At 56.2% G+C, this 27,382-nt stretch overlaps 10 protein-coding genes across 10 annotated transcripts; 5 read left to right on the top strand and 5 right to left on the bottom strand.

Annotated features, from left to right (window-relative positions):
* Positions 1-325: 325 nt before the first annotated feature.
* On the bottom strand, positions 326-2,098 carry IE81DRAFT_323381 (hypothetical protein). Its single transcript, XM_025513930.1, has 2 exons — positions 1,444-2,098; positions 326-1,370 (listed from the first exon to the last, which is right to left on the bottom strand). The coding sequence occupies exons 1-2, from the start codon at positions 1,862-1,864 to the stop codon at positions 514-516; spliced, it is 1,278 nt and encodes a 425-aa protein (XP_025369782.1). The 5' UTR covers positions 1,865-2,098; the 3' UTR covers positions 326-513.
* A 455-nt stretch (positions 2,099-2,553) lies between these two features.
* On the top strand, positions 2,554-4,851 carry IE81DRAFT_356741 (actin-like ATPase domain-containing protein; the record flags this gene model as incomplete). The annotated part of the gene is made up of 4 exons (XM_025516681.1): positions 2,554-2,693; positions 2,759-2,825; positions 2,910-3,004; positions 3,094-4,851. 4 exons carry the CDS (start codon positions 2,554-2,556, stop codon positions 4,625-4,627), a joined length of 1,836 nt encoding a protein of 611 aa, XP_025369781.1. The 3' UTR covers positions 4,628-4,851.
* IE81DRAFT_122766 (hypothetical protein) lies at positions 4,797-7,911 on the bottom strand. Its single transcript, XM_025510189.1, has 3 exons — positions 7,386-7,911; positions 7,064-7,299; positions 4,797-6,999 (listed from the first exon to the last, which is right to left on the bottom strand). The coding sequence occupies exons 1-3, from the start codon at positions 7,762-7,764 to the stop codon at positions 4,966-4,968; spliced, it is 2,649 nt and encodes an 882-aa protein (XP_025369780.1). The 5' UTR covers positions 7,765-7,911; the 3' UTR covers positions 4,797-4,965.
* A 439-nt stretch (positions 7,912-8,350) lies between these two features.
* Positions 8,351-9,905, top strand: IE81DRAFT_290009 (putative RPT5-26S proteasome regulatory subunit; the record flags this gene model as incomplete). Its single annotated transcript, XM_025511839.1, has 4 exons — positions 8,351-8,864; positions 8,985-9,107; positions 9,175-9,692; positions 9,792-9,905. 4 exons carry the CDS (start codon positions 8,351-8,353, stop codon positions 9,903-9,905), a joined length of 1,269 nt encoding a protein of 422 aa, XP_025369779.1.
* A 1,437-nt stretch (positions 9,906-11,342) lies between these two features.
* On the top strand, positions 11,343-14,862 carry IE81DRAFT_366545 (hypothetical protein). Its single transcript, XM_025517018.1, has 2 exons — positions 11,343-13,336; positions 13,405-14,862. The coding sequence occupies exons 1-2, from the start codon at positions 11,621-11,623 to the stop codon at positions 14,530-14,532; spliced, it is 2,844 nt and encodes a 947-aa protein (XP_025369778.1). The 5' UTR covers positions 11,343-11,620; the 3' UTR covers positions 14,533-14,862.
* A 17-nt stretch (positions 14,863-14,879) lies between these two features.
* On the bottom strand, positions 14,880-16,453 carry IE81DRAFT_323377 (putative RPL4A-ribosomal protein L4-A; the record flags this gene model as incomplete). The annotated part of the gene is made up of 3 exons (XM_025513929.1): positions 14,880-16,001; positions 16,112-16,356; positions 16,432-16,453. 3 exons carry the CDS (start codon positions 16,448-16,450, stop codon positions 15,168-15,170), a joined length of 1,098 nt encoding a protein of 365 aa, XP_025369777.1. The 3' UTR covers positions 14,880-15,167.
* Positions 16,454-17,355: 902 nt separating this feature from the next.
* On the top strand, positions 17,356-18,462 carry IE81DRAFT_323376 (hypothetical protein). The gene is made up of 3 exons (XM_025513928.1): positions 17,356-17,489; positions 17,595-17,676; positions 17,868-18,462. The coding sequence occupies exons 1-3, from the start codon at positions 17,406-17,408 to the stop codon at positions 18,149-18,151; spliced, it is 450 nt and encodes a 149-aa protein (XP_025369776.1). The 5' UTR covers positions 17,356-17,405; the 3' UTR covers positions 18,152-18,462.
* Positions 18,463-18,579: 117 nt separating this feature from the next.
* On the bottom strand, positions 18,580-20,013 carry IE81DRAFT_366541 (ribosomal protein 60S). The gene is made up of 5 exons (XM_025517017.1): positions 19,948-20,013; positions 19,782-19,839; positions 19,195-19,443; positions 19,061-19,080; positions 18,580-18,978 (listed from the first exon to the last, which is right to left on the bottom strand). The coding sequence occupies exons 1-5, from the start codon at positions 19,956-19,958 to the stop codon at positions 18,975-18,977; spliced, it is 342 nt and encodes a 113-aa protein (XP_025369775.1). The 5' UTR covers positions 19,959-20,013; the 3' UTR covers positions 18,580-18,974.
* Positions 20,014-20,402: 389 nt separating this feature from the next.
* IE81DRAFT_323375 (hypothetical protein) lies at positions 20,403-24,302 on the top strand. The gene is made up of 2 exons (XM_025513927.1): positions 20,403-20,961; positions 21,042-24,302. The coding sequence occupies exons 1-2, from the start codon at positions 20,785-20,787 to the stop codon at positions 24,003-24,005; spliced, it is 3,141 nt and encodes a 1,046-aa protein (XP_025369774.1). The 5' UTR covers positions 20,403-20,784; the 3' UTR covers positions 24,006-24,302.
* IE81DRAFT_366539 (P-loop containing nucleoside triphosphate hydrolase protein) lies at positions 24,273-27,351 on the bottom strand. The gene is made up of 6 exons (XM_025517016.1): positions 27,028-27,351; positions 26,287-26,928; positions 26,004-26,210; positions 25,336-25,922; positions 24,867-25,270; positions 24,273-24,793 (listed from the first exon to the last, which is right to left on the bottom strand). Exons 1-6 carry the CDS (start codon positions 27,099-27,101, stop codon positions 24,332-24,334), a joined length of 2,376 nt encoding a protein of 791 aa, XP_025369773.1. The 5' UTR covers positions 27,102-27,351; the 3' UTR covers positions 24,273-24,331.
* Between the last annotated feature and the right edge of the window lie 31 nt (positions 27,352-27,382).

Raw genomic sequence — 27,382 nt, 5'->3', positions numbered from 1 at the left:
CCCCCCAAGTAAACGACCAAACCGTGCTCCTTGCAATTCCAATGATTGGGCTCTCGTGGAATCTGAACATTTTCCCCATCAGAGGATCTCAGGCTGACTGCTGGTTTCTGCCCATGCGTGCATCCTTCTCTCCTGACTAGGTCATGCCAAGTACTTTGCGGGCAAGTTGACGGGCAACGACAAGGAGGTGCAACAGGGTGCAGCGAGGTGAGAAGCGTGACGAGCGTCTTGTGGAGCTCGAGGTTTGCCTCGCGCACAGCAGGGGTTGCCCCGCGCCTGCCCACTGACACTGTCTACGCTTTCTGTCTCTCAGGGTTCGTGGCGTGGAAGAGCCTCAGCAGTGAGAAACGTCCAGAGTGCTCTAGCCAAGACTTGCTTGCTCTAGCCTAGGAGGAACGCAGACATAGCTCAACGCACATCTAGGGTAATCACTCAAGTGGCACCCAGTGCTCGCCTGAGACTGCTTCACTCTACGGTGTCATGTATATCTATTCAAGTGCACCGCTCATAGCGCTATCCCACTCGACCGAAATCTGCGATACTGTTCTTCCTCTGCGCATCATCATTGGGATGCCTGACTGAGGTGGGAACGCCTCCATCGTGGGGTCGCTTGCCTAGCGACTGTACCACATCTCCTGCACCGACTGCTGCGCTGGTCTGATGATCGATAGGCGCATGCTTAGCGGGCGGCAATTTCCTTCCGTTTGCAGCTCTTCCGATCATGATTTCGTGATCGCTCAGGTGGGCTAATCTAGCTGTTTCTCTTCGCACGTATTCCGTCACCTTGGCCAAGTGGACTGGAAACTCCTGAGTAATGTCGGTGTGGACCGGGATTGTTGGATTCTCGGCTGAGTTAGAAGGGGCAATGGATCCACTAGCAGGAGCTGAAGAAGCCGCGAGCTGAGCAGCAGCTTGACCATAAGGTCCAGCCAAGGGTGCACCGCTATCCTTTGCCAGCACAGCTTCTCCCTCCTCGGAGGCATCTTCCCCTTTTGGCGTATGATCTATTCCCTTGACTTTTCTCTTGACCCCTCCAATCGACCCCCAGCCTTGACCCCAAATATTTCTCCAGAGCGCCGCAGCCAAGGCCGCATCCGTATCTGTCTGAGCAAGCCCTTCATCGAAGCCTAGCACGGCGCCTCGATGCTGGACATGTAGGTCCCTCATGTATCCCTTGACCAATCGACTCGTGCTGATACCAAAGCGAGATCGCATGCGCGACTCGGCATCAATGAAGAAGTGATTGACCAATTCTTGAGTATAGATTTGCGCCTGCTTCGGCGGCATTGCTCGGAATCGGACCAGCAAGAGGTAGACGTGCAGGTTGGTCAGCTGAAACCAGACCTGATATGTTCGAGGTAAGCCGCACTCTACATAGCGTTGATCAGACGAAAGCTCAGCTTGAAAATCTAAGACGCGCTGGGCGGGCTATATGCGACTCACCCTGATGCCAAAACTCCTCATCGTAGTAGCTTTGCTGTGCGCACAGATCGTACAGGTCGCTGTTGACTCTGATGGCCGTGTTTTTTACCGAGTTGTAGCCAAACAGATTTGCTAAGCCTAGCACGATCGATTTTGTCAAGGCGCTGTGCTGACGAGGAGGTCTGGGGGATGGCGAGAGACCGCTCTCGTGCTTGCCGCCTTCGGGTCTCGATTCCCTGTCCATCGCTTTGGATAGATGCGCGGTGGATGTTTGGAATGACCGGACCTGCGTCGAGCAGATGGCACGAGAAGCGGATGCAAGGGCTTGTTGACCGGGTTGCGCTGTTGATTGCGCGAGAATAAACTTGCTAAGTGCTTTACAAGCAGTCATGCCGCCGCTAGAGCTTCCGCTCAGCACCGGCAATGATCGGTGACCGAGCATGATGAAATCGGATCGAGGCAGCTGCAAAGTTGATTGTCGGCAGCGTACTTTTCGACGCGCTCACGGATGCTGTGGATGGGATGACTGGGGAGGAAGGGAACCGCAAAGTGTGCGGCAAGTCTTTGATGACAGAAACGAGCGGCGATGAAATCATGATTGTGGAGGAGGCTTGCTTCCGGGCTTGTGTGTAGGGACTCACTCGAGATTTTTGCTTTCGCGTCTACGGCATGTCTTGTCAGCTCGTTGGGTTTTGTCAGCCTTGCATGTCACGTGCGCCCAATGGGTCTGACCAAACAAGGGCCGCATTCGGGACCCAAATTCAGATTCGAGAGGTTGGGCGAGTCCGTGCGGTGTTGGATGATTTGGTGGAGGGCGTCGAAGCGGGCCCACGTGGCTTGGCCGCGCACTGCAAGAAGAACAGCTTCGCCATCTTGAATTCGCCTGCAGCTGTGTGGTTGCAGCGCGCTATGCCGGTAGCTGCTGTCTGTTGATTTCGATTGCAAGCAGCCGCGTGCAGCTTGCCTTGGAAGAAAGGTTTCGAAATATTTGTTGCACGCTTGCGGACGCTTAACCGATTTTCAAAGCGCACAACTCACTCGTGAATCCTTGAGCACCACAAACTTCTGCAGGAAACGATATCATCGCTTTGTCAAACGGTGAACACTTCAGCTCACCATCTGTTGGACGCGATGAGCAAATCAGCAGCAACCACCAATGGCACCGCCACGCCCATCTCTGGCGCTGCAGGTAGCACCGCAAGCTCCAGCACCGCAGTCATTGGTATCAACCTGGGCAACACTTACTCCTCCATTGCTTGCATCAACCAACAGTGAGTATGCAATGAGGGCCTCCGTGTGCGTCAACACAGCTCATTGAAGCTGCGACCTCCTACAGTGGACGAGCTGATGTGATCGCAAACGAAGACGGAGAGAGACAGCTGGCCACTCGCATCGCTTTCAATGTGAGTGGTGCCTAGACCGGTGCCATACGGCTTCAGCTCAGTACTCACACACAAACTCTACCCTTGCACATGCCTGCTCTGGAGGGCGATCAAGTATACATCGGTCAGCAGGCCACTCCGCAACTCGTGAGAAATGCCCCAAACGTCATCGACCGATTTGTTAGCTTGCTTGGACGCAGGTGAGTCTAGGCAGCTTGCGCTTGCGGCTAGTAGATACGATCGGCTTTGAGCAATCGTGCTGATCGAGCTCTGGCTCCTGCTCCTGCAGCTACAAAGAATTGAGCTCATCCGAACTCGCCCGCGACTCCGCACAAGTTCTGGACAAGAATGGCGTCCCCTCTTTCGAGGTGGAGATTGACGGGAAGAAGACGGTCCTCTCTGCTCACGATGCCTCAGTTCGATACATCGCCTCGCTATTCGCTACCGCCAAGGACTTTCTCTCCGGCGTGCCAATCGCTGGTGCTGTTCTCTCCGTTCCTCTGTCCTTTACTGCAGCCCAATCCGCCGGAGTGAGGAAGGCGGCGCAAGAGGCCGGCTTGATCGTTCTGGAAACTCTGGCTGCGCCTAGTGCCGCTCTGGTTGGCTACGGCATCACCTTGCCTGGACCTCGAGGAGAACTGCCTTCGAACCCAGAGGGCGATGAGAGCGGACATCAGACTACGTATGCTCCTGGCAGAGCCCTGGACAGAACGATTGCCGTGGTCGATGTTGGTGCAGAGACGACCACAGCCACCATCGTTGCTGCTCGTGCAGGCTTGTATGCGCTCCTTTCCAGCAGCACCTCGCAAGTGGGCGGCAAAGGCATCGATGACGCATTGCTGCAATTCTTTGCCAAGGAATTCACAAAGAAGACAAAGGTCAGCATCAAGGAGACGGACACCAGGTCATGGGCTAAGTTGAGAATTGAGGCGGAGAAGACCAAGAAGGCCTTGAGTGCAAGCTCGGGTGCTCAACAGTGCAGTGTAGAGAGCCTGGCCGAAGGCCTGGATTTCAGTGGCAGCATCAATCGAGTCAGGCTCGACATGCTCTCTGGCAAAGTGTACGACGAGGTGATCCAAACACTCAAGGCTGCGTTGGAGAACGCCAAGCTGGACGCCAGTCAGGTCGACGAGGTGATCTTGGCGGGAGGCACATCTAGATTGCCGGGCTTGGTGGAAAGGCTCTCCTTCATTTTCCCCGAGGAAGGTGGAGCTAGCATCACTCACGGCATCGACTCTTCAGAGGTGCTCGCTAGAGGATCAGCCTTGCAAGCTCAGGTCATTGCTGCCGTGCCGGCTTCTTCTGCAGAGAGGAAGCACATTGAGAGCCTCCCTTCTGCTCCGCCTGGCGAGGTATCAGAGTTGAAAGTCAGATCGACGAGCAAAGCTTTCGGGCTCGTGCTACCTGCAGCGACCGAGGAAGCCAAGAAGCTGGCTTCTACAGATGGCAAGCTGTTCGTCACCTTGCTGCCGCAACATACTCCACTGCCTGCTAGACGAAGCTTCCTTCTCCCAGGCCCAGAGGCAGCACCGGCAGCTCTTCTGTCGTTCCACGAGGGAACCGCAGAGGTCAAGGTGGAGACTTTGGCTCCCCCCGCGCCAGACCCCGAGGATGAAGATGACGAGCCTGAAGAGCCAGAAGAGGTTCGTACGGCCATCGTCAAGCCCGATTCCAAGGCGCTGGCAGAACTCGCCGTGACCATATCCAAAGGAAAGAACGTGCTGGTCAACGTGGTTGCCAACGCCGACGGCAGCGTGGACATTCAAGCTGGCGAGGAAGGTGCAGAGATCACGGCAAAGATCTCTCTGCCCGCCTCCAAGTAGACATGCAGAGTACGAGCAATAGACACACTCTCTCGCTTACTGAGCTCATGCGACCGCGATAATGCATAGATCTTGGTTTCGTTTGACCCCATGCGCTCACGAGCATTCATCGTCACGCCAGAACGTCGATGGCGCTCGACGCAAACTACACACGCTTCTTCCAGGCTCACCCGCGTGAAAGTATCGCATGATCATGGATTGCGTTTTGTAAAGCACACCAGAAGACAGCTTGTTCGGAGAGGCTGCAGCTGGGTGTGCTGGGTAGATTACAGGCGATCGATGTGGAAAGGAGAGGGAAGCGTATGCCGTGGCGCACCAGAGCATGATGGTGCATAGACTCAGACGACAGCCTGACCAGGCAGAGCGTTGAAGTTTGCTCTGCCACGTCCCCTTCCCCTTCCACGTCCACCACCGCCGCCTCTTCTACCTTCGCGTCTGCCACCCGATCCGTCGCCCCTCTCACGGTCACCCCTCTCGCCGCCAGGCCTGTCCTTGTCACCGAGCTTAGAGTCCAACAGGCGTTCGTTCTGAAGCAACATGGTCTCGGACCTTTCTGCGAGGGTTTGTGCCAGCTGCTGAACTTTGCTGAGCTCGAGCCTGTGCAGGACGAGCACACCGTTGATGGGATCCAAACTAGCAGCGAGCTCTTCGGTCCAGATCATCTTGCTCACGATGCCCCTGACACTGCGCGCAGGGAGCTCGAAAGTGGATGCAAGATGCGAGAGGCTGACTGTCTTGTAGTATGAAGCGTAGCTGAAGAGGTAAGTGCGCAGACCTTCCTCTTGAATGCGTCGCGCCAACATCGTCTTGACTTCATCCGCACCAGGCAAGAGGTTCCATATTTTGATCTCTGAGATGAGCTTGGTCGAACCTTGCCAATCGCCATTCTGAAGGGCTTTGCTAGCTTGCATGATGTGATCGCGAGTGCTCTCCGGCGGACCAGAGAAAACTTGCCTGTCGGTGTAGTCCAGCATCCTCCTGAAAGGACGCGAGATGACACGCTTGCGGAGCTCGGGATCCGAGCCAGCGAAAGCCATGTTGGGCACCTCGAGAAGCATTGAAGAGGTGAGATAGATGCACTCTAGCAGCTCGAGGTTGATGTGAAGGTGGAACGGCAATTGACGTTGACGGTCGAGCTTCTCTTGCTCTGGGGTCAGCGTAGTGTACTGGTTGGATCTTTGGACTCCTTGTGCCAAGAGCTCCTTGACTCTTCCGCTCGCGAAGATCTCCTGCAGAGCGCTCTGAGATTCCCTCACGAGGCCTAGGCGGAAGGCGCACATGCCGATCTGCACCACAACGCGGTTGTACAGAATCTGAGTGGCCGCGTCAGCAAGACTGATGTTATCCTGCAAGTGGCTCATCAAGAACATGTCTCGCGCAATGTGGTAGTCGCGGTGCAATGCGTGGTGGTACGTGTGGCAGAGCATGGCTCGAGTGCGAAGGCGCTCAGCAGCGAGACCAGGGACCTTGTACAGGTGGATGGCCAGTGCTCGAACAAGTGCCGTCGGCCCCTTTGACTGGACGAGCTCATCGTTGCTGGGCACGAGGCGGGAAATGAGCGCAGGTTGAGCTTCGATGCGCTTGGTCTCCAGAGCAGTGACGATGACGTCTTGCTTGGCGTAGACGTGTTCAAGACGGCGCATGACTACGCGGCTAAGGCTGTCTGTCTGCTTGAGCGACTCAAAGTACACCTGCGCGCGTACGATGGTTTGGTAAAGTGTCTTCTCGTCCATCAGTCGATCAATGTAGTCAGTGGTGTGAGAGTCGATGTTCTGCAAGCTCCTGGTGAATTCGTCGTCGAGACGGTCAAGGAAGCTGATGACGCTGCCTCGTACAGCCACAACCGGTCCTTCGCCATCTTGGTTTGGCAATCGGTCGACCTGATCATCGTAGTCTGGAGTTTCCTCTGACACGGTGTACATCTGATCATCTGCAAGGGTCTCGAGAAGCATGTCTACCTCTGAACGAGCAGCCTTCCATGCCTCGATTGGCATGTACGAGGAGGCACTTGCATTGTAATCGAAGCGAGCCGCAATGAGCGCGAGGAGAACGCGGACCTTCTGGTACGTGGACTCTGCGACGCCGAGGAGCTTCGTAAGAATCAGGACCTGTTCACTCCTGTCAGTGCTCTTGCGGCCACGCATCTCCATGACTGCGGCTAGGTGCTTGAAGAGACCTTCGCTTGTGAAGTTCATGGCACGCCCGCCTCTGCCAACCGTCTGGAAATCGTCATCGCCCTCGCCCTCGCCGGCTGCTGCTGCCTTGGCTGCATTCTCTACGTCCTCCAGAGTGACCTTTTTCTTCTTCGGGGCCGGAGCGGGGATGGAAGCAGCACTGGCAGCAGCTGCCTCGGTCAGGAACGCTTCGGGATCCTATGGAGACAAGTAATCCTCGTGAGCGCTCCGACCGGCTTTCCAATTTTAAAACCTCACGCACCTCGTTGTACTTTTGCACAGCATCCGAGTGCTCCACGACCGCCTTCTTGACCTTTTGCTTCATGCCGTTCATGGCCTTGGCGTTTGGCGCCTTCATCTTCTTGGTCGCCGTCTTTTCTTTAGCGACCGCATCCACGATGGCCTTTTCCAGACCGGCAATGCACCTGATGAACGCAGGTGGAATGCTTTCGTTGACGTTGCGCAGCCTATCGACAGCTCGTAGGAGACTCTCGTACTCTGCAAGGACGTACGCCGCGATGGGGCCAACGTTAGTGTGGAATCGCGATGGGACTCTCGCATACACGCGACCTTTTATTGCTCACCTTTTGACGTCGCGATCCAATCGTTGATGCGCTGCGCCTCGTCAATTTTCTTTGTCATTCCTTCTATCTCGTCCGCGCGCTTGTCCTTCGCGCTCTTGATGACCTTTCTGACCTCGTCCTCAGAGTCGCTCTCGCTATCAGCTCCCTTCAAGAATCTTGATGCCTTGTTGGCCACACCCGCGGCCTTGTTGTCATCGGCCTCGTCGTCGTCCTCATTCTCATCTTCGTCTTCGTCGCTCTCATCAGAGTCGGACTGGGCTGCTTTGCCCTTTCTGGCTCCCGCGTCTTGCGATTCGTCCCCAGAGTCGGACATGAGCTCCTCCTCGGATTCAGACTCGGACTCAGAGTCGGACGCGGCGCGGAAGAATCTGCTCGACATGATGGGCAGAAGTAGTGCGCGAGTTCGCTGTCTGGTTGTAGTGTCGATTGAAGTTGCGTGAGCGTTGCAGCAGCGCCCTAGCTTTTGACGATAGTGTGTGTCAAACGCGAGGCTGTCGACAGATGATCAAACTGGCAGGCGTGAGCGTGGAAGAAGCTGCTGGGAATCTATGCGCGTCAACTTTTGCGCCCCTCTAGACAACGGTACGCGCTCAGGGCTGCACGCCATGTGGCGAGCAGATTTAGCCCAAGGCAGCACTTCTCGCAGGAAAGATGTACGGTCACGTGCTGGAGATTGTACTCACAGGGACGCGCGTCTTGAGACCTCGCCCGGCGCTTAGACCACTCAGCTTGGTCAGGTTGAGTCACGCGTGTGCACTCACTTCCCCAACCCACGACTCGTAGCACCTAGCTACTTAAGACTTCCTTCAGCCCCCTTCCTACAATAGCCTCGCAAAGCGACGTGCACCGCCATTACTGCCAGGCGTTTGCAACTCGATCGAAGCATAATGTCGTCAGCCGAACCATCATCCTCCGCCCCACAGGCCGGCAGCAGCAACAATGCAGGTATTGACGGAGATGTAAAGATGGAGGAGAGACCCAGCTCTCCGCCTCTGCCGGACGATATCCTCAACGCCACAGCAGAAGAGATATCCACGCGCACAAGGCTGCTGGAGAATGACATCAAAGTCATGCGATCCGAGCACATGCGATTGAGTCACGAACAAGGCACGATGAGGGAAAAGATCAAGGACAACGATGACAAGATCAAACAGAACAAGGTGCTCCCCTATTTGGTCGGCAATGTCGTAGAGATCTTGGACATCGATCCTGACATCGACGAGGATTCGGAGGAGGGAGCAAATGTTGATCTGGATTCGAAAAGGAAGGGTAAATGCGCAGTCATCAAGACCTCCACTAGACAGACCATCTTTTTACCTTTGATCGGCCTGGTCCCATCAGAAAGCCTCAAGCCTGGCGACCTGATCGGCGTCAACAAAGACAGCTACTTGATTCTGGATAAGCTACCTGCAGAGTACGATTCGAGAGTCAAGGCTATGGAGGTGGACGAAAGGCCGACAGAGACGTATACCGACATTGGTAAGTGCCATGACCACAGCCGTTTAGTGGGGTAGTGAATCGGCCGTTGTGGCGACTTTCTTGTATGATATTGCATACTCAGCGACCAACCGTCCCTCCATTCCTTTTTCCACTTTGCAGGTGGTCTTGACAAACAGATCGAGGAATTGGTCGAAGCCATCGTGCTTCCGATGCAGCAAGAGGAGAAGTTCAAGAACTTGGGCATCAGGCCCCCAAAGGGTGCCCTCATGTACGGCCCTCCTGGTGAGTGGAGTCATTGAACAAGACAAATCGTTTTACACGTTCGCTGACTCAAAGGTTACTGGCACAGGTACTGGAAAGACGCTTCTCGCGAGAGCATGTGCAGCTCAAACAAACGCGTGCTACCTGAAGCTAGCTGGACCGTCGCTTGTACAGATGTTTATCGGTGACGGAGCGAAGCTGGTGCGGGATGCATTCGAGCTTGCGAAAGAAAAGTCGCCAGCGATCATCTTCATCGACGAGCTGGATGCCATTGGTACAAAGCGTTTTGACAGCGACAAGTCCGGCGATCGAGAAGTGCAGCGAACCATGCTCGAGCTGCTCAATCAGCTGGACGGTTTCAGCTCAGACAGCCGAATCAAGGTCATCGCTGCCACCAATCGAATTGACATTCTGGACCCTGCATTGCTGCGCTCTGGACGCTTGGACAGAAAGATCGAGTTCCCTCTGCCGAACGAGGAAGCAAGAGCCCGCATCATGGAGATCCACAGTAGAAAGATGGCGGTCGGTCCCAATGTCAATTTCGAGGAGTTGGCAAGATCCTGCGATGAGATGAACGGTGCGCAGCTGAAAGCTGTGTGTGTAGAGGTGAGTCAGAAGAGGAAGAGAGGGAGGGAGGGAGAGAGAGAGCGCCGGACGGCTGGCTTGGCTTTCTGCTTGCTGATCGAGGCTTGAATGGACCCGCAGGCTGGTATGATTGCGCTGCGCGAAGGCGCATCTGTACTCGATCACGAGCACTTCTTTGGCGGTATCATGGAGGTTCAGTCCAAGAAGAAGAACGACCATATGTACTTCAGCTGACTGACGCGATGGTTATCGTGCTATAGATCGACAGTCAATCCATCGAGGCTGCTCAGAGGTTCGCGTTGATGCGATCGTTACTATATTGTGAGAGGACGGCGGAATGTTGGGGTTCTCGTCTACCGTGTCATGAGTCGCGTTCTTTCTTTGACGTTCTGAGCGGTCTTGTACTCTCAAGAATCGAAGGAAGAAATGCGTTCCGCCGCATCCCCCGCGCTTATCAATCGTTGCCTTTGATCGAATGACTGGCCAGGCTCGATGTGATGGTCGGCCACAGCGCAGACATGAACGAGCACACCGCGTACGCGAATCGATCTTCAAAGAGGACTACGCATTGATCGAGAGAAGGGTAAAGTGCACCGCGGAACCTTTCGAAGCACAAGTGTCATTTCCAGCGCCTTCACGTGTAGGTGTGATATCGCTTGTCTTTCAAACGAGACGTGTTGGCGGTGATTGACCTGTCTCACGTCCCACCCTGCTCCTGTCTCCTAGCGCTGCAACTCCCAGTGCACTTTCATAAGGCGGCAGGAACGCTTCACTCATTCGTGCATGGTGACCTGTACCCTGCAACTTCGAGCTCACGCCTCTCACACACGCTCGCGATTCCTGCCTTGCATCGTTTCAAGTCCTCACACAAGGAGTGCGAAGGGTGTGCAGATACGAATGATCCCACTCACCAAACTTTCCCACGCCCAGAAAGCATCAGTTGCTGTGGGCCTCAAGGCAAGTGTAGACGGTAAAGTCACGAGTCGCCACTTGCGACTGGCAATCGAATTGAGACTCGTGGGCTGGCTGGCACGACTGGTACTCACGATCACACCGCGGCGCCGGCAGGCTGCTCGGAGCTGCACTTCGCGCGAGCCCGCGCGTTCGGAGTTTTTGACCACAAGTCCGCGCACGCACGCGGCACCGAAGCAAGAGGCGCGATGCGCGGTAGAAGGCTGTGCAACGCGCTCGATCGAGTGCCGCGGTGTAGCTATATGATCGTGAATCTTGCATGGTCGTGGGATGTGAGTAGTTCAATTAGGATGGTGGTTGCATGCGCTTAGTGAGCTACAAGCTGAGACTCGTGGTATCGTTGCACTCGAACTCCTCGACTCTGTAGTCACAAATCACGTCATCGTGGAGCAGGGGGAAGGACGTCATGCACCTAACAAATCAGAAGCCAGGGAGCCGCTTCAAGCCACGCGGTCTGCACCAATCGTGGCCCAAGTAAGAGCAGGCGCTCACTCTTCTGACTCTGACTCTGACTCTGACTCTGACTCTGACTCTGACTCTCGCCGTGACTTGAGCTTGTGTTCCCAATCGACGGAGGGTGTGCAAGTGCGACGCTCCCTGACAACAACGCCCTCTTCAGCTTCAAGTCGCGTGCGACCAGAATTCGGCCCAGCTTGCCGGAGCCCCACACTTGCGGGTGAGTGATCAGACGAGTGTTGAGCTAATTTAAAGCTCATTAAAGCTGCCATGCCCCATTCCGTCCTTGATGCTACATTCACGATTATGATCCGCCTTGATCGAGCGAAACACTCAGAGCAACGGTATCTGAACATCGAGTCGGCCACTGGCTATATAGCAGCCATTCATCCACCAGCACGCTTCCTTGGCGCCCTCATTCGAGGCTGCCAGTACTGCAGATACAATTTGACGAGGTCCGCACTAGCACTACTCGATCAAGCCACGACGAAAGCACACCGGTCCGATCGCGTCGCACAAAGATGGCGCTATACCTTCCGAACACCTCCTCATCGGAGGATGCTGTAGTAACACAAATGTCCGCTGCTGCTGAACACGTCGCGGAAACGACGAGGCACCAGAGTCGTCGATGCTCCCTCACCATCCTCGCGCCAGCACTGCAAGATCGTCCTGGTGCGCCTCGAAGCAAGTCTGCTTGCGCTGTAGGCTGGCACAGCGTATCCGACGATATCCTTGTGCCCTTTCTAGATCGGCCCTGCGAGGTGCGCGGTCTGTTGCATCAGCCAATCAATAGCAGCCTCCTCCAATCCCTCCGAGCTTGTCGTTCGGAATGGCCCAAATTGCAGCAGCTGCTGTTCGACTCTCCCCGCGATGAGCTGAATGACTGCGCTTGGCTGCACCAAATTCGTCGCCTGCTGGCCGCTCGCGATGCCAAGCTGTTTGCCGATCTTGTTGCCTGCCTTGGCGCAGAGCATCTAGATTCTACGCGAGTGGACCTGGTGGATCCAGCACGCCTGTCCACCTCGGCCACCAACACGAGCTCATCGTCGCACCTCCAACACGACATTTGGGCTCAAGCGGGCCATGACGGAGATGAAAGGTACGAAAGGCCAACCTGGCACACTCGACGAGTGTCGTTTGCCGACGAAGAGCCTTCGGGTAAGTTGGAAGTGGAGGTTCTCCAAGAAATCCCTCAAACCTGGCAGCTGGACTCGAGAGAGGTGTTGCCTTATGAACAAGCCTTCCTGCAAAGCCCAAAGCCTTTCCACAAGCGCAGTTTGAGCACCGGTGGTAGCGCCCACTCTCTGCCAGACATCGACGAGGAAGCTGCGACTGGTGCGTCGCACAAGGATCGCCCACGCAGTATCAGTCTAGTCGGCACACCCAATGAGCTCAATGAAGTGCTGCAAAATGGCTACCAGGCACTGCGCTTCACATCAAGCGAATGTGAGGATGGGCGCGCGACTGTTCAACATGATGCAGAGGCCTTGCACACACCAGCGCCTGCTCAGATCAAACGTCACAGGCGCTTTAGCGACTTGTTCAAGCCGCTCACTCCTATACACCCCGAACCGCAGCACTCGTCTCTCGATCAACCCACATCTTCAAATCAAAATAGTGTCACCGCTAGCGCAAGCGACCGCAAAATCGAGGCGCGCACTGGTACTCTGGGCGTACCGCCCGCTGCTCGACGTCGAATGTCCTTTGCACGCTCATTTGGCGAATTGAAGCCCGTCGTACGATCGCGCAGAAACTCGCACGCCTCCAACTTCGATAGCGCCTCAGCGCCTCCGTCTCATCGTCTTCTCGCTCTCGATGCCGACAATGAGAAGCATCCTCGTCCGTTGATTGAGCGCATCGCAGAGCTGGAAGAGCAAGGTGTGGAAAAACCAGCCTGGCTAGGAATTTTGCCCGATGGACGTACGCGACATCCCAGCGCTGGAGCTAAGGCGGCTAATCCTGCTCTAGCTGCTTTTAGAGCTAGTCTGGGATGGCCCGTCACCGCTCTGAGCCGGCCGTCCTCGAGAGGTGCATCCTCGAGCGGCGAGAATTCGAGCCGAAGCGCTTCTCCGGCCAAGCTTGGTCAGAGCGTCGGGCCTGTCGCAACGGAACACTCTGGTAGAAAGGACGTCCGGGCATCACAGGATCAGGAGCTGAGGAGCGTAGCTGGCGCGGGACCCGAAACCGAATCCAAGACAAAGGCTCAGGGCTTCCAGGATCGAAGGGGCACGGTCCTCGTGAGTGATGTACCTCGATACTTATCTTGCCTGACCTCGCTCACGTCTGACCTCGTTCATGCTCGCAGCATGAGGCCCCACATCATCGGCTCTCAGGTCTTGCGCATGGTGGAGGTCTTGGGAGTGCAATATCTTTGAAGAGATCTGGTGCTCTTTATTCGCAGCGACCACGCGCTTCGACGGTCTACAACGATGGCACGGGTGCCGCTGCAGCCACTGCTTTTGAGTCACAGAGCAGCAAGTCGCCTTTTCCCTCGATTCAGCCCCGTTCAGGTGGCTTCGAGTCCTTCATGGGCGAGCTGCGTCAAATCAGGAACGCTAGCCGCCGATCAAGAGCGCTGAGTGGAGGAAGCGTCGACTCCGTACCGCTCTCTTCTGGCTCACAAGCCGTGGCTTCAGAGGAGAGCGATCATGATTGGCTTCACCGCCCCGGCGGTCTTGGCTCTCTCACGAGCCTGCGAAATGATCTCGACGGTCGACCCAGCGGTTGGATAGACGTGCGAAACTCGCATAGCGACCGCTCTGTCCGCTCCGAGTCCAGTGACAGCGACTTTCAAAACGGCGCGGGAGAGATGAGCTCCCCATCTACATCAGTGGCGAATTCTCCAGAGCTGGCCAAGCTGCACTGTGCCCCGAATTTCTCTCACGTCAACAGTCCCAAATCGCTTCCGCTCGCGGACAGCTCAACGCACGCTGCAGTTACTCGTGCGTTGCCAGCAAGAAGCGACACACATATCAAGAGCGCCTTCGCGTCCACCAAAACACCCGCCAAGCTCCTCTTTCCCGTCGGCCCCTCGGACTCGCGCCCCGATAAATTTAGAAAAATGCTGGAGTCTGCATCGGCTCGAAAAGTGACTGGCAACATGTCAAGCATGAGCAGCTTAGGGTCAGAATCGGTCGATCGTCTCGTGGCGCTCGTGACCACCGTTGCAAGATCAGAGCTGGACGACGCAACCCTACTCGCGCGCATCGGTTCCGAGATCTTCATGATGGTGGATCACTCGCGGGACCCGAAGAGCGAGAGCCGAAAGCTTGAAGAGCGAGTGCGAGCTGAAGATCTGCTTTGCGACGATGATGATGCAAATCGCTTCGAGCTTTTTGAAAAGCTGCTGCACGCCTTTGGTGTGGAGAAGGGCGTCGTTGGAGAGGTACGCGACCGATTTGCACCCGCTACAGCTCTATCGCTCAGCCCCTAGCATTCATTCCCCCCTCTCGACAAGATGACCAAGGGCGGCACCTTTCTCGTCTCAAACTCCTTGGTGCGCGTTCCGTACCGAGTTCCTTGTACACTTTCTAGTCTCGTCGCGTACCGAATCTACACCGGTGATACAGTTCACCAAAGCTTCAAGATGTCACCCTCACGACTTTCTCATGCATCCCTCAGTCTTCAAATGCCAACGTCATCAGGCGCAAGCACGGCCCATGCACGTAACTCCGGTCGTCCTTCTCTTTACTTTCTGTGCGCACACGTACGAGTTCGTCATAGTTCAACGATCCCCGTCACGGTTCCCAATCACTATTCATGCACGCTCAGCGTCAGTCACGATTGTCGTGGTGTGCTTGCATCTTTTGGATTCGTGGGTGGCATAGTGGGCCGTACAATGAGTGGAGAAAGAATGCCGGATGATCTTCGACCATCAAAGCGATGAGATGTGGGGTGGGCGATCAATCTCAGGGCATGCGTGACTTTGAACGATGGTTGCCATCGTCGTGCTGGCGGATCGATCGCCAGCTTTTGTAGGTTTTTCTTTGCGAGGAGCGCATGTCAGGATGAGCAGCAAACGCTTACGCTAACAGTTGGTCGTGCAGATGCGAAACTACAACGTGCATCTTAGGCCTTGAGGAGCTGCAAGAACTCGGCGGAAGCAGGAGTCTTCTTCTCTCTGTGCTCAACCTTGGTGTTCGCTTTGTGGTTCTTGACGAACAGAGCTCTGCGGTTCTCAGCGCGCACCACAGCAGCCTTGTAAGGGTTGAGGCGGAGCATGACGGTGCGGTTACGGAGAGGGTTCTTCTTCTGGGTAGAAGTGCGCTGAGTGCGGGCAGCCTGCTTGGGCCTGACGATGGACTGGATCTCATCCGAGTTGATGATACGGGTAACATCAGTGTTGGTGATCTTGGCAGTGGGGATGGGCTTGGCGTTGGGGCCGAAGATGTTGTCCAGCTGCTTGAAGGCAGCCTCGGTGAAGATGGTGAATCGGCCAATGGAGCCACCGGGCGCCAATTGAAGCAGGTTGAGACGATGAACTGAAACGAGCTCAACACCTGGAAGGTTGCGGAAAGCCTTGACAATGCCGTTGTCGTTGTCGTAAACGACGAGGGGACCACGACGAGACTTGTAGCGTCTGCCGCGCAGCTTTCCTTGACCAGCCCTGATCTTGCGCTCAACCTTCTCGACATCAGCGTAGGCCTTGACAGCCTTGAGAGCAGCGACAGCCTCCTTGGTCTTGGTGAAAGACTCGACAGAGGTGGGAATGACAAGAGGGACTTCGTCAAGCTCCTCGACCTTGTGTCCACGGGCGAGCAGCAAGGAGGGCAAAGCAGTGGCAGCAAGCGCAGATGCAGTGGCGTAACGCTTTTGCTTTTGGTTGCTCTTGACGAACCAGCGGCGCCAGAGCTTGGTGGGTGCGAACATGTGACCTCCACGAGTCATGTTACCAAAGGCAGCCTGTCAGGAAACACAATCGAGCGCGCGTGAGTGTGCGCTTCGATCAGCGGGCAATTTGTTGACTTCGAACATCCTCCCCATGCCTTTCCAATGCGCGCCCTGCGACTCACCTGACCGGAACGGTGAGTTCCTCCGCCACCAACACGAGGAATACGAGCAACAGCACGACCAGTACCCCAAGATTCAGCGCTGGTTTGGTGACCAGCGTTAGTCGCTACAGCGTAGGGTTGACGCTTGTTCTTGGCCATGTTCTTGTGGATGGCGGCAATGACATCCGTGCGGATGGGGGCGGTGAAGACCTCGGGCAAGGTCAGAGAGCCCGAAGCTGCGCCATCAAGGCCGCGAACGGACACAGCTGCGACAAGGATCAGGACAAATCAGCCCCTTTGCGCCGCCATCGTACTGGGCTCGTTCAGCGACGCAGACTTACTGGGACGAGCAGTGGCCATCTTCTGGGGTGTTTCGAGTGAGGAAGAGTAGGAGGTGGGTGATACTTTGTCAGCCTGCATGTCCTCGGAGCTCTTCAAGCCGTGGCCAATGTGCAGCTTTCCACGAGCAGCGTAGCTCCTAGCAGCGTGTACAGAGATACACGATATGCATCTAGCCTGCGTGGCTCCCCTCTTGATATCCACCTCAACTCGCACAAGCCCGAGCTGGGACTGTCACAAAATTCGACCCCGCCACAGGGACACATCATAACCGATGCTGTCTCGTATACTCTCCAACCAGCGCGTATCCCACGCTCAATAACCAGCAAATACGCGAGGAGCATGATTGCGTCCACGTATGCCTCGCTGCCCTGGCGCCTTACTCCAGATCAAGGGAGACGAGTATCGCAGACCCAACACCCCCATCTCCTCGCCCTGCCGCCCGCACCCAATCCTTCCCTCTGTACTGATCCTAAAAAGGCCAAAGGTCGAGGAAAAGATACGCACGATGTTGGTAACCGCAGGTGATGTATATGGATCTTGAGGATGGTTGGAGAGAAGCGGTAAGTGAGTCCAGGTCGTGCGATGCGACAAGCAGGTGGATAAAGCGTCAGGCGCCCTTGAATCTTCGATGCGGCCTTGGCCGCGCAGCGCTCTGCAGCGGACGCTTGAGTGCCACGAGGCCACGAGGCAAAATTTCTGGGCGCGGCAGCTTGGCCGGACGCGCGCGCCGCACGCCGCAGCCATGCGCGTCTGTGTGTCGCATTGTAATCTCCTTGCCCACCATTTCGAAAGGAGGTATTTCAATATGCAAGCGAATTTTCTTAATTCGTACTTTTGGTCTCCTGGCGCGCGTTCAGCAGCGATGGACGGGCAAGCGCACTGTGAGAAGATCGCTCCCTGAAGCCGCCGTGCATACGCTCTCTTGTCACCACCACTCCGTCCGGCACACAACGCAACAAACAACATATTCAAAATGCCTCCCAAAGCACCAAAGGCACCCCAGGCCGAGGTCAGCCTCGGACCTCAGGTTGGACAGGGCGAGCTCGTGTTCGGCGTTGTGAGTAACCAGTTGAGCGTGGATGCGCAAGTGGGAGAGGTCCCGCTCGCGCTCTAGAAGAACAGAGTGTTGATCCAATATACTCTCTTCCTCACATCTCTGCAGGCACACATCTTTGCCTCTTTCAACGACACCTTCGTCCACATCACTGACTTGTCCGGAAAGGAGACCATCTCGCGAGTTACTGGTGAGTACAATCCTCTGGATTCCCAGTCTTCTTTGGTCTGGCAAAAAGGCGTAGGAGAGTAGACGCGAGAGGGAAGAACAAGGGGTGCGCGGGCGGTGGGAGCATCCGAGGAGAAATGTTCGGGCATGCTTGGGGTCTGCGGTCCGGTAGGCTGACCATACACTCCGCTCTGCGCCGCGCCCATCCAACAGGTGGTATGAAGGTCAAGGCAGACCGTGACGAGTCTTCTCCCTACGCTGCCATGCTTGCCGCTCAAGATGCCGCAGTTCGCTGCAAGGAGGTCGGCGTCACTGCTCTTCACATCAAGCTGAGAGCGACCGGTGGTACCTCCACCAAGACTCCTGGTCCTGGTGCTCAGTCCGCCCTCCGCGCCCTTGCTCGTGCTGGTATGCGCATCGGTCGCATCGAGGACGTGACCCCTGTGCCAAGCGATGGTACTCGTCGCAAGGGTGGTCGTCGTGGTCGCAGACTGTGATCGATTTTCGCATCCGCACACAGATCCATTTTTCCCCTCCGGCCCACGTCTTCTCAAGTCTATTCCAGCAGACTTCTCATCATGTCGTACCAAGCCTTCTTGTCAAGCTCGGCTCACGTCACACTACCCCAAATTCTACACAAGCCGCAAAGTGCAAAGCCTTTTCATGTTCGCGTTTCGTTCACCTACAAAATTACATCCTCGCCGAGAGGTGGGCACTCTGCGTCACAAGAGTCCCCGACCCTCACCCATGTACCAGCACAGTACGGGTCAAAGCGGCCTCCAACCCAATCCATCTGTCGACCCATTCACCTCTCGCTTGTCGTCGCTCGTGGTCATGTGATTCGCAATTCCTCAAAAAGCTCGTTCAGAGACTTGCGCACTCTGTAGCAAGCGTCGCTCCGCGATGCTCCTGAGGTGGACGGCGGCCTGCCCCGCGTCCCGTGCTTGCGCCCCCCACCCCATGAACTCATGGCAATTTTTGTTCCGACCCATCAAGTCAATCTGCGACCATATTTCAACGCGAAGCCTTCTCAAGATTCTCGCACGTCCCGGAGCGGAACCCAAACGGACTCTTGATACACGGCAGCTATTGTCCTCCTCTCTTGCCTCCCGCGAATCTCGCTAGACTTCACGGCTTGATATCAAACGGTCAACCAATAGCAGAACGCCATAGCTTGCATGGTGTGAGTGCGTGCGTGTTGGTTGGTGAAGTGCGCAATGTGACGAGCACGAGCGAGAAGGGTTGAGAGAATACAAGGCACTCGATTGAATGCCGCAAGTTTTGAGAAGGTGGACCCAGACACTTGTATGGTACTTCTGCTTAGCTGTAGAGAGACGCAGAAAGCAGAAAGATTCGGAGTCAGAAACTTGATGATCGAGGCGCAGGAAGAGGTTGCGGTCACTTACTCGAAGAGACCGAAACCCATCTAACAGAAACGGAGATCCACGCAAGGGGTAAGAAGGACATGTCAGCTTTCTTGTCGGATGCAGCTCGAATGTTCCGCTTTGCCCCCATCCGAGCGCCGGTCGCCGCAACTCACGTCATCGTCAGACTCCTCCTTCTCCTCCTCCTTCTTCTTTTCCTCAGCGGCAGGTGCGTCAGCAGCGGCGGCGGCGCCACCAGCGGCAGCAGCAGCTGGAGCAGCAACGGCAGCACCGCCAGATCCGGATCCGATATTGGTCAAGATCTCCTTGACGTTCTTTCCGTCCAGAGCCTTGGCAAGCAGAGTGGCCCAGATTGGCTCAATCGGTGTGCCAGCTGCAGTGGTCAGCTGCACAATCTTCTCGGACTGTAAGTTCGAGCGACCAGGAAAGGGAAGAGTCAGCTCCTTGTGGTGCAGCGCAAGGCCACGCCTTGCTTTGTCGCGTGCACCTGACCCATGCTACCTTCGCAACGGCCTCATCCGTGCTCGCCAGGTCTCGGCAGCTGCGCTCCACGCAAAAGAGCTTAGAAACGCTTGCAACATCCTTTTCCCCCACATCCGGCACACAGAAAGAGCCAGAGAGCGCACCGAGGCGCCCAAACACGCGCGCCTAATCCCACGGACTGATGCTCCCGACGTGGCTCTCCTTCACCTACACGCGGCCCTCTCCCATCTAGAATTATCCCCTTGCATCTGATGCTTACAGTGATCTCGAGACCCTCATCAGCGAGGATGAGGGAGGCGTAAGTAGCAGCAAGGTCACTGTTGTAGATGGTGCAATGAGCGAGGTCAATTCTGGAGTGCAACTCGCATTTCTTTGCAACAACAGGAGGCATCCGTCTCCAAAGGATCGACCTTTGAAGCACTCACGGAGAAGCCATCTTGAAAGCGTTGTATACCTTGAGTGGAATGCAGGTTGATGTGGACGGTAAAGCAATGCGTGACCGTTGCAATTCGAGGTTTGTCCAAGTCGAGCATCATGAAGCTTCCCAGCCAAGCCTTCCCATGCTGCGGGCCACGCGCCAATCTGGCCCATTGCGCGCACGCCGTTGGAAAGCGCTGCAGCGCCACGTGGTGAGCTTTCCTCTGCACGTGAAGAGGACATTGGGGCAGCACGTGACAAGACTGACATGCACGCCCACACGCGCGCGAAGCAACACGGCTGCTGCTTGGTTCGACGGTACCGATGCATGCATAGAGATGTAGAACTTCATTCAACATGCTGCCGCTCAATCAGCAGAAGAGTCAAGATCGAGTAGAGTGAATCACGACTACAGCGCGTGGCATACAACGCCAGGCGCGACTGCGCTACGATCAGGCACAGCATCTGTGTTTGAGACGTCTGATGATTGTGTTGCGGAGCTGAAATGACTGGACAGGAGGGCACTCATGCACTTGCCCTTGCACAACTATTCGAAAACTTCCTCTTTGGGCTCACCTGCTACTCCTCCACGCACCATCACCCCAAGGTGACGATTACGTTGTGATAGCAGACGGTCGGCAAAGAGTTGCCAGCTGTCCCAACATTCCTTCAAGCGCGATCCCACTCCGTGCGCCTGCTCATCGACGGCCCTCCTGAGCGCTACTACTGTCGTCGATTCGCCCACAGCCGTTCGCGTGCAGGTGGCCATCGCGCCTGACGAAAGCTGGTGACAGCCGAGTAACACCTTTGTGCGCAGCATCACCTCTCTTCACACTGTATGCAAGATGCCGATCCCTCGAACGTCGACAACATCGTCGCTCTCCAGCAATGGCTTGACGAACCTCACATCTCAGCCGGCACCACCCACTGCGATTCTCATGCATCCGGATGCCATCCACTGCCTCAAGAGGCGTCAATTGGTCAACCTCTGCGGTCGTCTAGGACTCAAAGCCAATGGCAAGGTGCGTAAGCTGGTGACTGCCTCTCGGTGGCATCCTGCGCCACTGTGCGCTGACGCCCTTCTGCTCGCGCTTCACTCAAGAACACCGACTTGATCGCTCGATTGCAAGAGTTTGCTGCCAAGAACATTAATTCGGCGGGCCCTACGGCTGGCTGCTTGCCTGTGCTCAGGCCTGTTTGCACAACCGACTCCAACGAGCATTCCCCTTCACCTCCACCGGGCATCGCATCGCCAGTCGGCAGCTCATCCCACACTCGCAGCCCTGCAGCGGACGATCAGATGCAGAGCGCGGAAAGTCCCGAGGACAGCAGCACTAGAGCGTCAGCCTCGCCACGCGCCACGGGCTCTAGCGCTTTTCGTGCAACGCCCTTGCCAGATGTCGACCAGCCTGACAAGGAGGGAGAGGTGCCTGCGGGCGCATGCGAGGAAGAGCAGCAGATGAGTCTCGATTGTCCGCTGGACTCTGATGGCCCATCAGCTTCAGACACGCTGCTGGAGCCGGCTCACGATGCCGGCGCGAATGACCACGGCACAGAGGCTTTGATCCTGTCGCACTCTGAACGCGAGGGGGCAGACGTCGATGATGAGCACCACGCGGACGATTATGCAGGTCTGATGCGCGATCCGCTATCCGACAGCAGCTTGTCCACGTACATCGATCCGACCACGACGATTCGAGCGGTGCTCAACACGCAACCAAGTATGGTCAGTCAACTCGCGCCCTCTTCCCCCTACTTGCCATCCGCTGCCACGATCAGTCGCTTGCCTTCTGTTCCCGACGACGAGCCAGCTTCTGCAGAGACGGAGCTGGCCAACGGAGCAGGCGAAGAATTTGCGCCTGCTGCGCCTTTGACAAAAACTGGCAGCTGGAAGAGCTTCCGCAGCGCTACCAGCTTGAGCGAAGGAGCAGCCGTGGCTGCGCATGCACTGGTCGACGGATTCAGGGGTTTGAAGGCGAGCGCCTCGGCTGCGCTGAGTCCCAACAAGGCTGGCAAGCGGAAGCGCAACGATGACGAAGCGCAACATGAAGATAGCTTCGTCATGCTCGAATCGCCCGCTACTCTTGTGCGACGCTTGGAGGGGCTGCCCAATCCTGATACATCGATGGAGGATGCTACGGCACCCATGCTCGCACAGCACCAAGGTCCGCCAGCCAAGCCGAGCGACGCTAATCGTGTCATCAAGTCCCGCCCTCGTCAGTCATTGGCCGTCAAGGCAGCAGATGCGAATCGGTCGACTGCCGCGCCTTCCCCCCTTCAGAATGGAAACAGCAAGGATCTCGCTCCCACATCGCCCCCAAGCATGACGAATGAAGTCTTCAGTGCGACGTCCGCCTCTTTACTGGCTGACATCAACGCTCGCTTGGCTGCTCAAGGTATCGCCCCTCTTCGAGCCATGCCTGGCACGTCTGAGGCTAGAGCAATGTACGAGAACAAGCCGAGTGGTCTCAAGCCCTCTGCTTCGACCCTGACTCGCTTCGACAGCGCGCACGGCAAGGCTTTCGATCAGATGGACAGCATTGCCAATCATTACGCTGCTCAGAGAGGCAAGACTTCTAATAGCACCACCGCGCGCTCTTCGGGAAGGTCGAATCCTGCTTCTCGAAGAAGAGATGCAGCCAGATCACCTGCCCTTAGCAGAGCTGCGACCACTTCGAATCTCGCTGTCCACGGCGCAGCTGCATCTGCGCCCAAGCGGCAGCGTATGGAGCCGAACAATGCAGTGTCCAATGGTACCTCATTTGGCAGTAGATTCGTGGGCGCTGTTAGAGGCGCCTTCAGGCCGCGCACCGCTAGTGGCAATGCGGAACCCACAGACGCTGCGCGAGCAGTCACTCAACTGTCTACCGCGACCACGGCTGCTGCGAAAATGCCTGCGATGGTCAAGAGGACGACAAGTTCCACGACCTTTGGTATACGCTTCGGCAAGAAGATCGCGGGCCAGGCTGGCCAGTCAAAGAAAGCCATCGGCACCTCTACGACTACCGCAACCGCTGGTGCACGGACTGCTTCTCCGACTACAGGGCTGAGCATTTCTTCGACCACTAGCAATCTGTCCCGATCCAACGGTAGCGCTGCCCCACCAAGCAGTGCCAGCTCTTTCGCTCGATCCAAGACGCACACGCAACTCTCCAATGGTGCTGTCCAATCTCCCCGCTCGACAGCCTCGACTATCTCTAGTCGCACAGAATCCTTGCCTGGCAACAAGAAGCCAGTATTCGACCTGCAAGCTAGTCTAGCGCGGAAGCCGCAAGGATACACTCCTTACTCGGCTTCCGAAACTGTTCAGCAGCTCAAGACGCAATCGCAGACTCTTGTGGGCGGACCAGTGACGGGAGAAGCAGTCAGATCGCCCACCAGCACAGCGGTCGAAGAGTTCAACGATGCGGAGCACCCTTTGCCACGCTTCACCGGCATGTCTCCAAGCAGGACTATGCCCTCCCTCACTGCTGTCGTTGCTCCTGGCATACCATCATCCGCGGCTGCAGGTAGCAGATTGACCTCCTCTGCGTCTCAACACACACTTCGTCGAGCGGCGGGCAGCAGCGCGAGCACCGCGGCGAAGCGTCCAGCTTCGACCGCTTCCTCTACGTCTACGGCCAGACACTTAGCTCCCCACGCACGCGCCGCATCCTCCGCTCAAGGTGCAGCACGCAAGACCCGCTCCAGCGTGTCCATCGCCTCTTCAGCAGCTGGCAAGTCCAAGCAGCAACAAGTTGCGATCAAAGTCAGCTCTCGAGCTGCGAGGCCCAAAGCCAGGCTGAGCAAAAAAGGAGCAGAAATCGCAAGGGAGGCTATGTGCTCTACGATTCAGACAAAGAGGACCAGAAAGACGGTACGGGTCGCCGAGACGAAGGATGAGGGGCGGGAAGAAGAGAATTCGCATGTTGATGTGGATGTGGAGATGAGGGACGAGGAGAGTGCGGAGGACAAGGCGCAGTCTCGAGATCAGGGACATGAGCCCGTGGAGAAGGTCAAGCGTCTTCGTCGAGGTCTGCGTCGCTCGCAAGACTTGCGCGAGCTCAGCAATTTGATGGAAAGCTGAAGACTGCGCACTTCGCCCCACGGCTCTACACATCGGCCTCGAATACCTTTCTTTCTTTTCCTCCCTTTATTGGTCTCCGACTTTTTACCGAGATCCGCTCGATGCGCATTCTTGGCGATCGAATCGCTCCATCTCATGTACTTGTACACCTTACGAACTCCCGATACGTGCAACGCGAGGTCGTCTTGTGCCTCGAATGGAACTCACGACCTGTGCTTTGCTGCGATCTCCTTTCGGATTCGTGAGCGCATGCGAAGCACCTGTGACATCTGCTTTGTCCTTCAAATTCGTATCGACTGCGTGTTTCTATTATACAATGCATTGGATCAGAGACCATCGAAGAATCCCGCTTCCTCCACCTCCACCCTTTCTTCCGGCGGCCGAAGGGCCAAGAGCTGCTGTTCCTTTCTAGCTTTCCTGAGCTTTCGCTTCTCCTCATTCTCCTCAGCCAACCAGTCCAACTCATCATCGCTCCTTTCTTGCCCCTCCTTTTCCCCTCTTTCAGCTTGGTCCTGTTCCAAAGCCGTTCGCTTGATGTACTCTCTCTTTCGTGCTTTCTTGCTCTTCCTCTCCTCCTTGACTGCTTTGGCCTCTTTCTGCTTGGACCAAGCATTTTCTTGAACCTCTGCGCCCCTCATCCTTTTGCGCTTCGAGAGCGAAGAGTCCCTTTTCGCGTTCCCTGCCAGCTCGGCGGCCTGTCTCTCGGCGCGAACTTTGGCTTCTTTTGACGCCAAGGACTCTAGGCGCTGGGCCTCCCGCTGCGGATCCGAGTACGCCCACGTCTTCAACTGCAAAGACGTAGATGCCCGCGGGGTCAGTCCGAATTTCAAAAGGTGCAGTGATCGCTGTTGATCCACTCACATCCACTTCAGCTTCTTTGAAGCCCCAAAGATCCGCGCGTTCCGCCTCATCGCTCTCCAAAGCCGCAGCCTCTCTACGTTTGAGGTCATCCTGTACCTCCGGCATCTTTGGCATGCGAATCAGACCAAAGCACTTAGCTACAGCGCCCAAATCCATGTCCTTTGCTCTGAAGACGTAGGACAGCTCGTGCTTCGAGTAGGCGCGGACAAAGCTGACGAAGGCTCTCACTGAGAGTTCGTAGATTTCACGGTCCGACAGACACATCGAGCGAATGGCTGCCGAAAGCGATTCGGCATCGGGTAGCGCTTGAGATGTTGGGGCAGAGACGTGCGATGCCGGTGGGAGTTTGAGTGGAAGTAGGCGAGGATACCTTTCCATCGGTAATTTTCGCACTGCCATCACCACTACATACAACGGGAGCGACTAGGCATCAGTGCAATTGGCACGAAGAATCCACTTTGGTACTCACGCGGAAATTCCTCCGGTCGTCCAGCTTCGAGCATGACCACTGCTCTTCCCGCTTTGCCCGCCCTGGCAGTTCTGCCAGCTCTGTGCGCATATACTTTCGGATCTGTTGGTGCGTCGAACTGGATGACCAAGTCCACATCAGGGAGATCTAATCCTCTAGCAGCCACATCTGTGCACATCAGCACGGAGGCGATAGGGACCTGCAAGACCGCTGCAAGTGACCTTTTCTTCTTTTTGCTGCGCGACTTGCGTACTTCTCCGCTCTGGGCCTCCGGCGCATCGAGATCTTCGAGTGATCTACCAGCAAGGCCGATCGGATTGCTCTTGACGAACGCCTCAAATGTTGCGCTTCGTCTCGACGGCGTTTGCTGACCATGCAGAGAATAGAGTTGCAACCCGCGCAAATGGTCTAGGTCACGCAACACCTTGTAAAAGTAGTCGACCTGAGCGCACGTCGCAAAGTAGACGATTACTTTGCGAGCTGAAGCGTCGTGACCTGACGCGTCCTCGATGGTTTCGAGGCGTAGCAAGTTCACAAAGTCCCACAATCGAGCGTGAGGCTCGGAGACAGTGTAGAAATTGGAGAGGCTGAGGGGACCGATTAGACGTGTCAAACGGGGTGTACACAGTGGCGAGGCGAGGTGGCGGGCGGGTATCGAAACTACTTACGCGGCAGGCGCTCTGCTTTGACCTCCACCGTTTGATGCGTTGCTGGATTTCACTGTGACCACGATTCGTGCTGGGTTCCGCAGACCTAGTGAGGCCAGACGGGTGATGGCGTCCGTCATCGTTGCGCTGAATAGCGCTGATCTCCGCTGCTTGGGCAAGTAGTTGAGGATGCCTTCCACATCGTGTGAGAATCCAGCATCCATCAGGCTAGGCATATCAGCACAGTAGGTGAGCGTCGACCTTAGCCTCTCCGAGCCACTCTACGTCAGCGGCACACACTCACCGATCTCCCTCATCCAAGACAACCAGCTCAAGGCTCTTGGTATCCACCGTCTTGCGCTCCACCAGTTCCAGCACTCTCCCAGGCGTGCCAACGACAATCCTGCACGCGTCATTTCTGAACCTTCTATAGTCATCCTCCGACCTAGATGCGCCACCCACGACCAATAGTGCCCCGTATTGGCTCTGCGTACTTAGTCTGTCTTTCACCTCGGCTTCTGTCGGCTCTTGTTGTTCTTCCTGCTTCGTCTGACCCTCGATGTGGGTCTCTGAAGCCTCGTCTGGCCCATCTGACTGGTCTTGTAGCGAAGAGCGAAATGCTAGCAGGTCCACCAGTACTCGATGTACCTGAGCTGCAAGCTCGCGCGTTGGACAAATGACAAGGCCTACAAGTTTCGACTTGACGTGAGATGACGTCGATGCAGTTGCAGCGAAAACTCGCTGAACATCTTCTGAGGTGGAAGGCGTATTTTGCAGCTGGCCACTCGCTTCGAGCATCGTCAACATAGGTAGCAGGTAGGCCAACGTCTTTCCCGAACCAGTGGGTGCCTCGACGATCGCGTCCTTATGGCAGAGCAAGGCATTGATACTGGCTGCTTGCACCGGCGTCATCGACCTAAAGTCTTGCGCATGAAGAGCATCGACCCTATCCACGAAGCGCATGGAGTGCAGGTGTGAGGTGGGTGCTAGCGTGTGGGTGCTTTCCAACCAATAACTTCAATGAGATGAAGCACTCAGGACTCACAACCAAGGCGCGAGCGGATGCTTCAGCATCGACCAAGCTCCAGCACCCATCGGTGCGTTAGCTTGAGATGTCATCCTCACTCCTTCATTCCACGAAGAGGAGCGCTATCGTGACACCAGACGCAAAGATCCGCGAAGCCGGTGTCAAGTGGGCGAATCGCAAGTCGCTCCGCTCGAAGATCGCAACGCAAGACGCCGCAATACTATGCTGCCAGGACTTGGAGTCGTTGCAATGCTCGAAGATAGGTGGCCAGAGTCGTTGATCGAGGCGCGAACAGCAGATCGACGAGCAAGGATCGCGCGCGCGAGACCAAGGAAATAGTCATGAGTCAAGAGTTGTTGTGAGGACCGCTCGA

Source organism: Ceraceosorus guamensis, assembly GCF_003144195.1.
Source record: "Ceraceosorus guamensis strain MCA 4658 unplaced genomic scaffold IE81scaffold_28, whole genome shotgun sequence".
Lineage (NCBI taxonomy): Eukaryota > Fungi > Basidiomycota > Exobasidiomycetes > Ceraceosorales > Ceraceosoraceae > Ceraceosorus > Ceraceosorus guamensis.
This window is presented reverse-complemented; position numbering and strand designations above follow the sequence as displayed.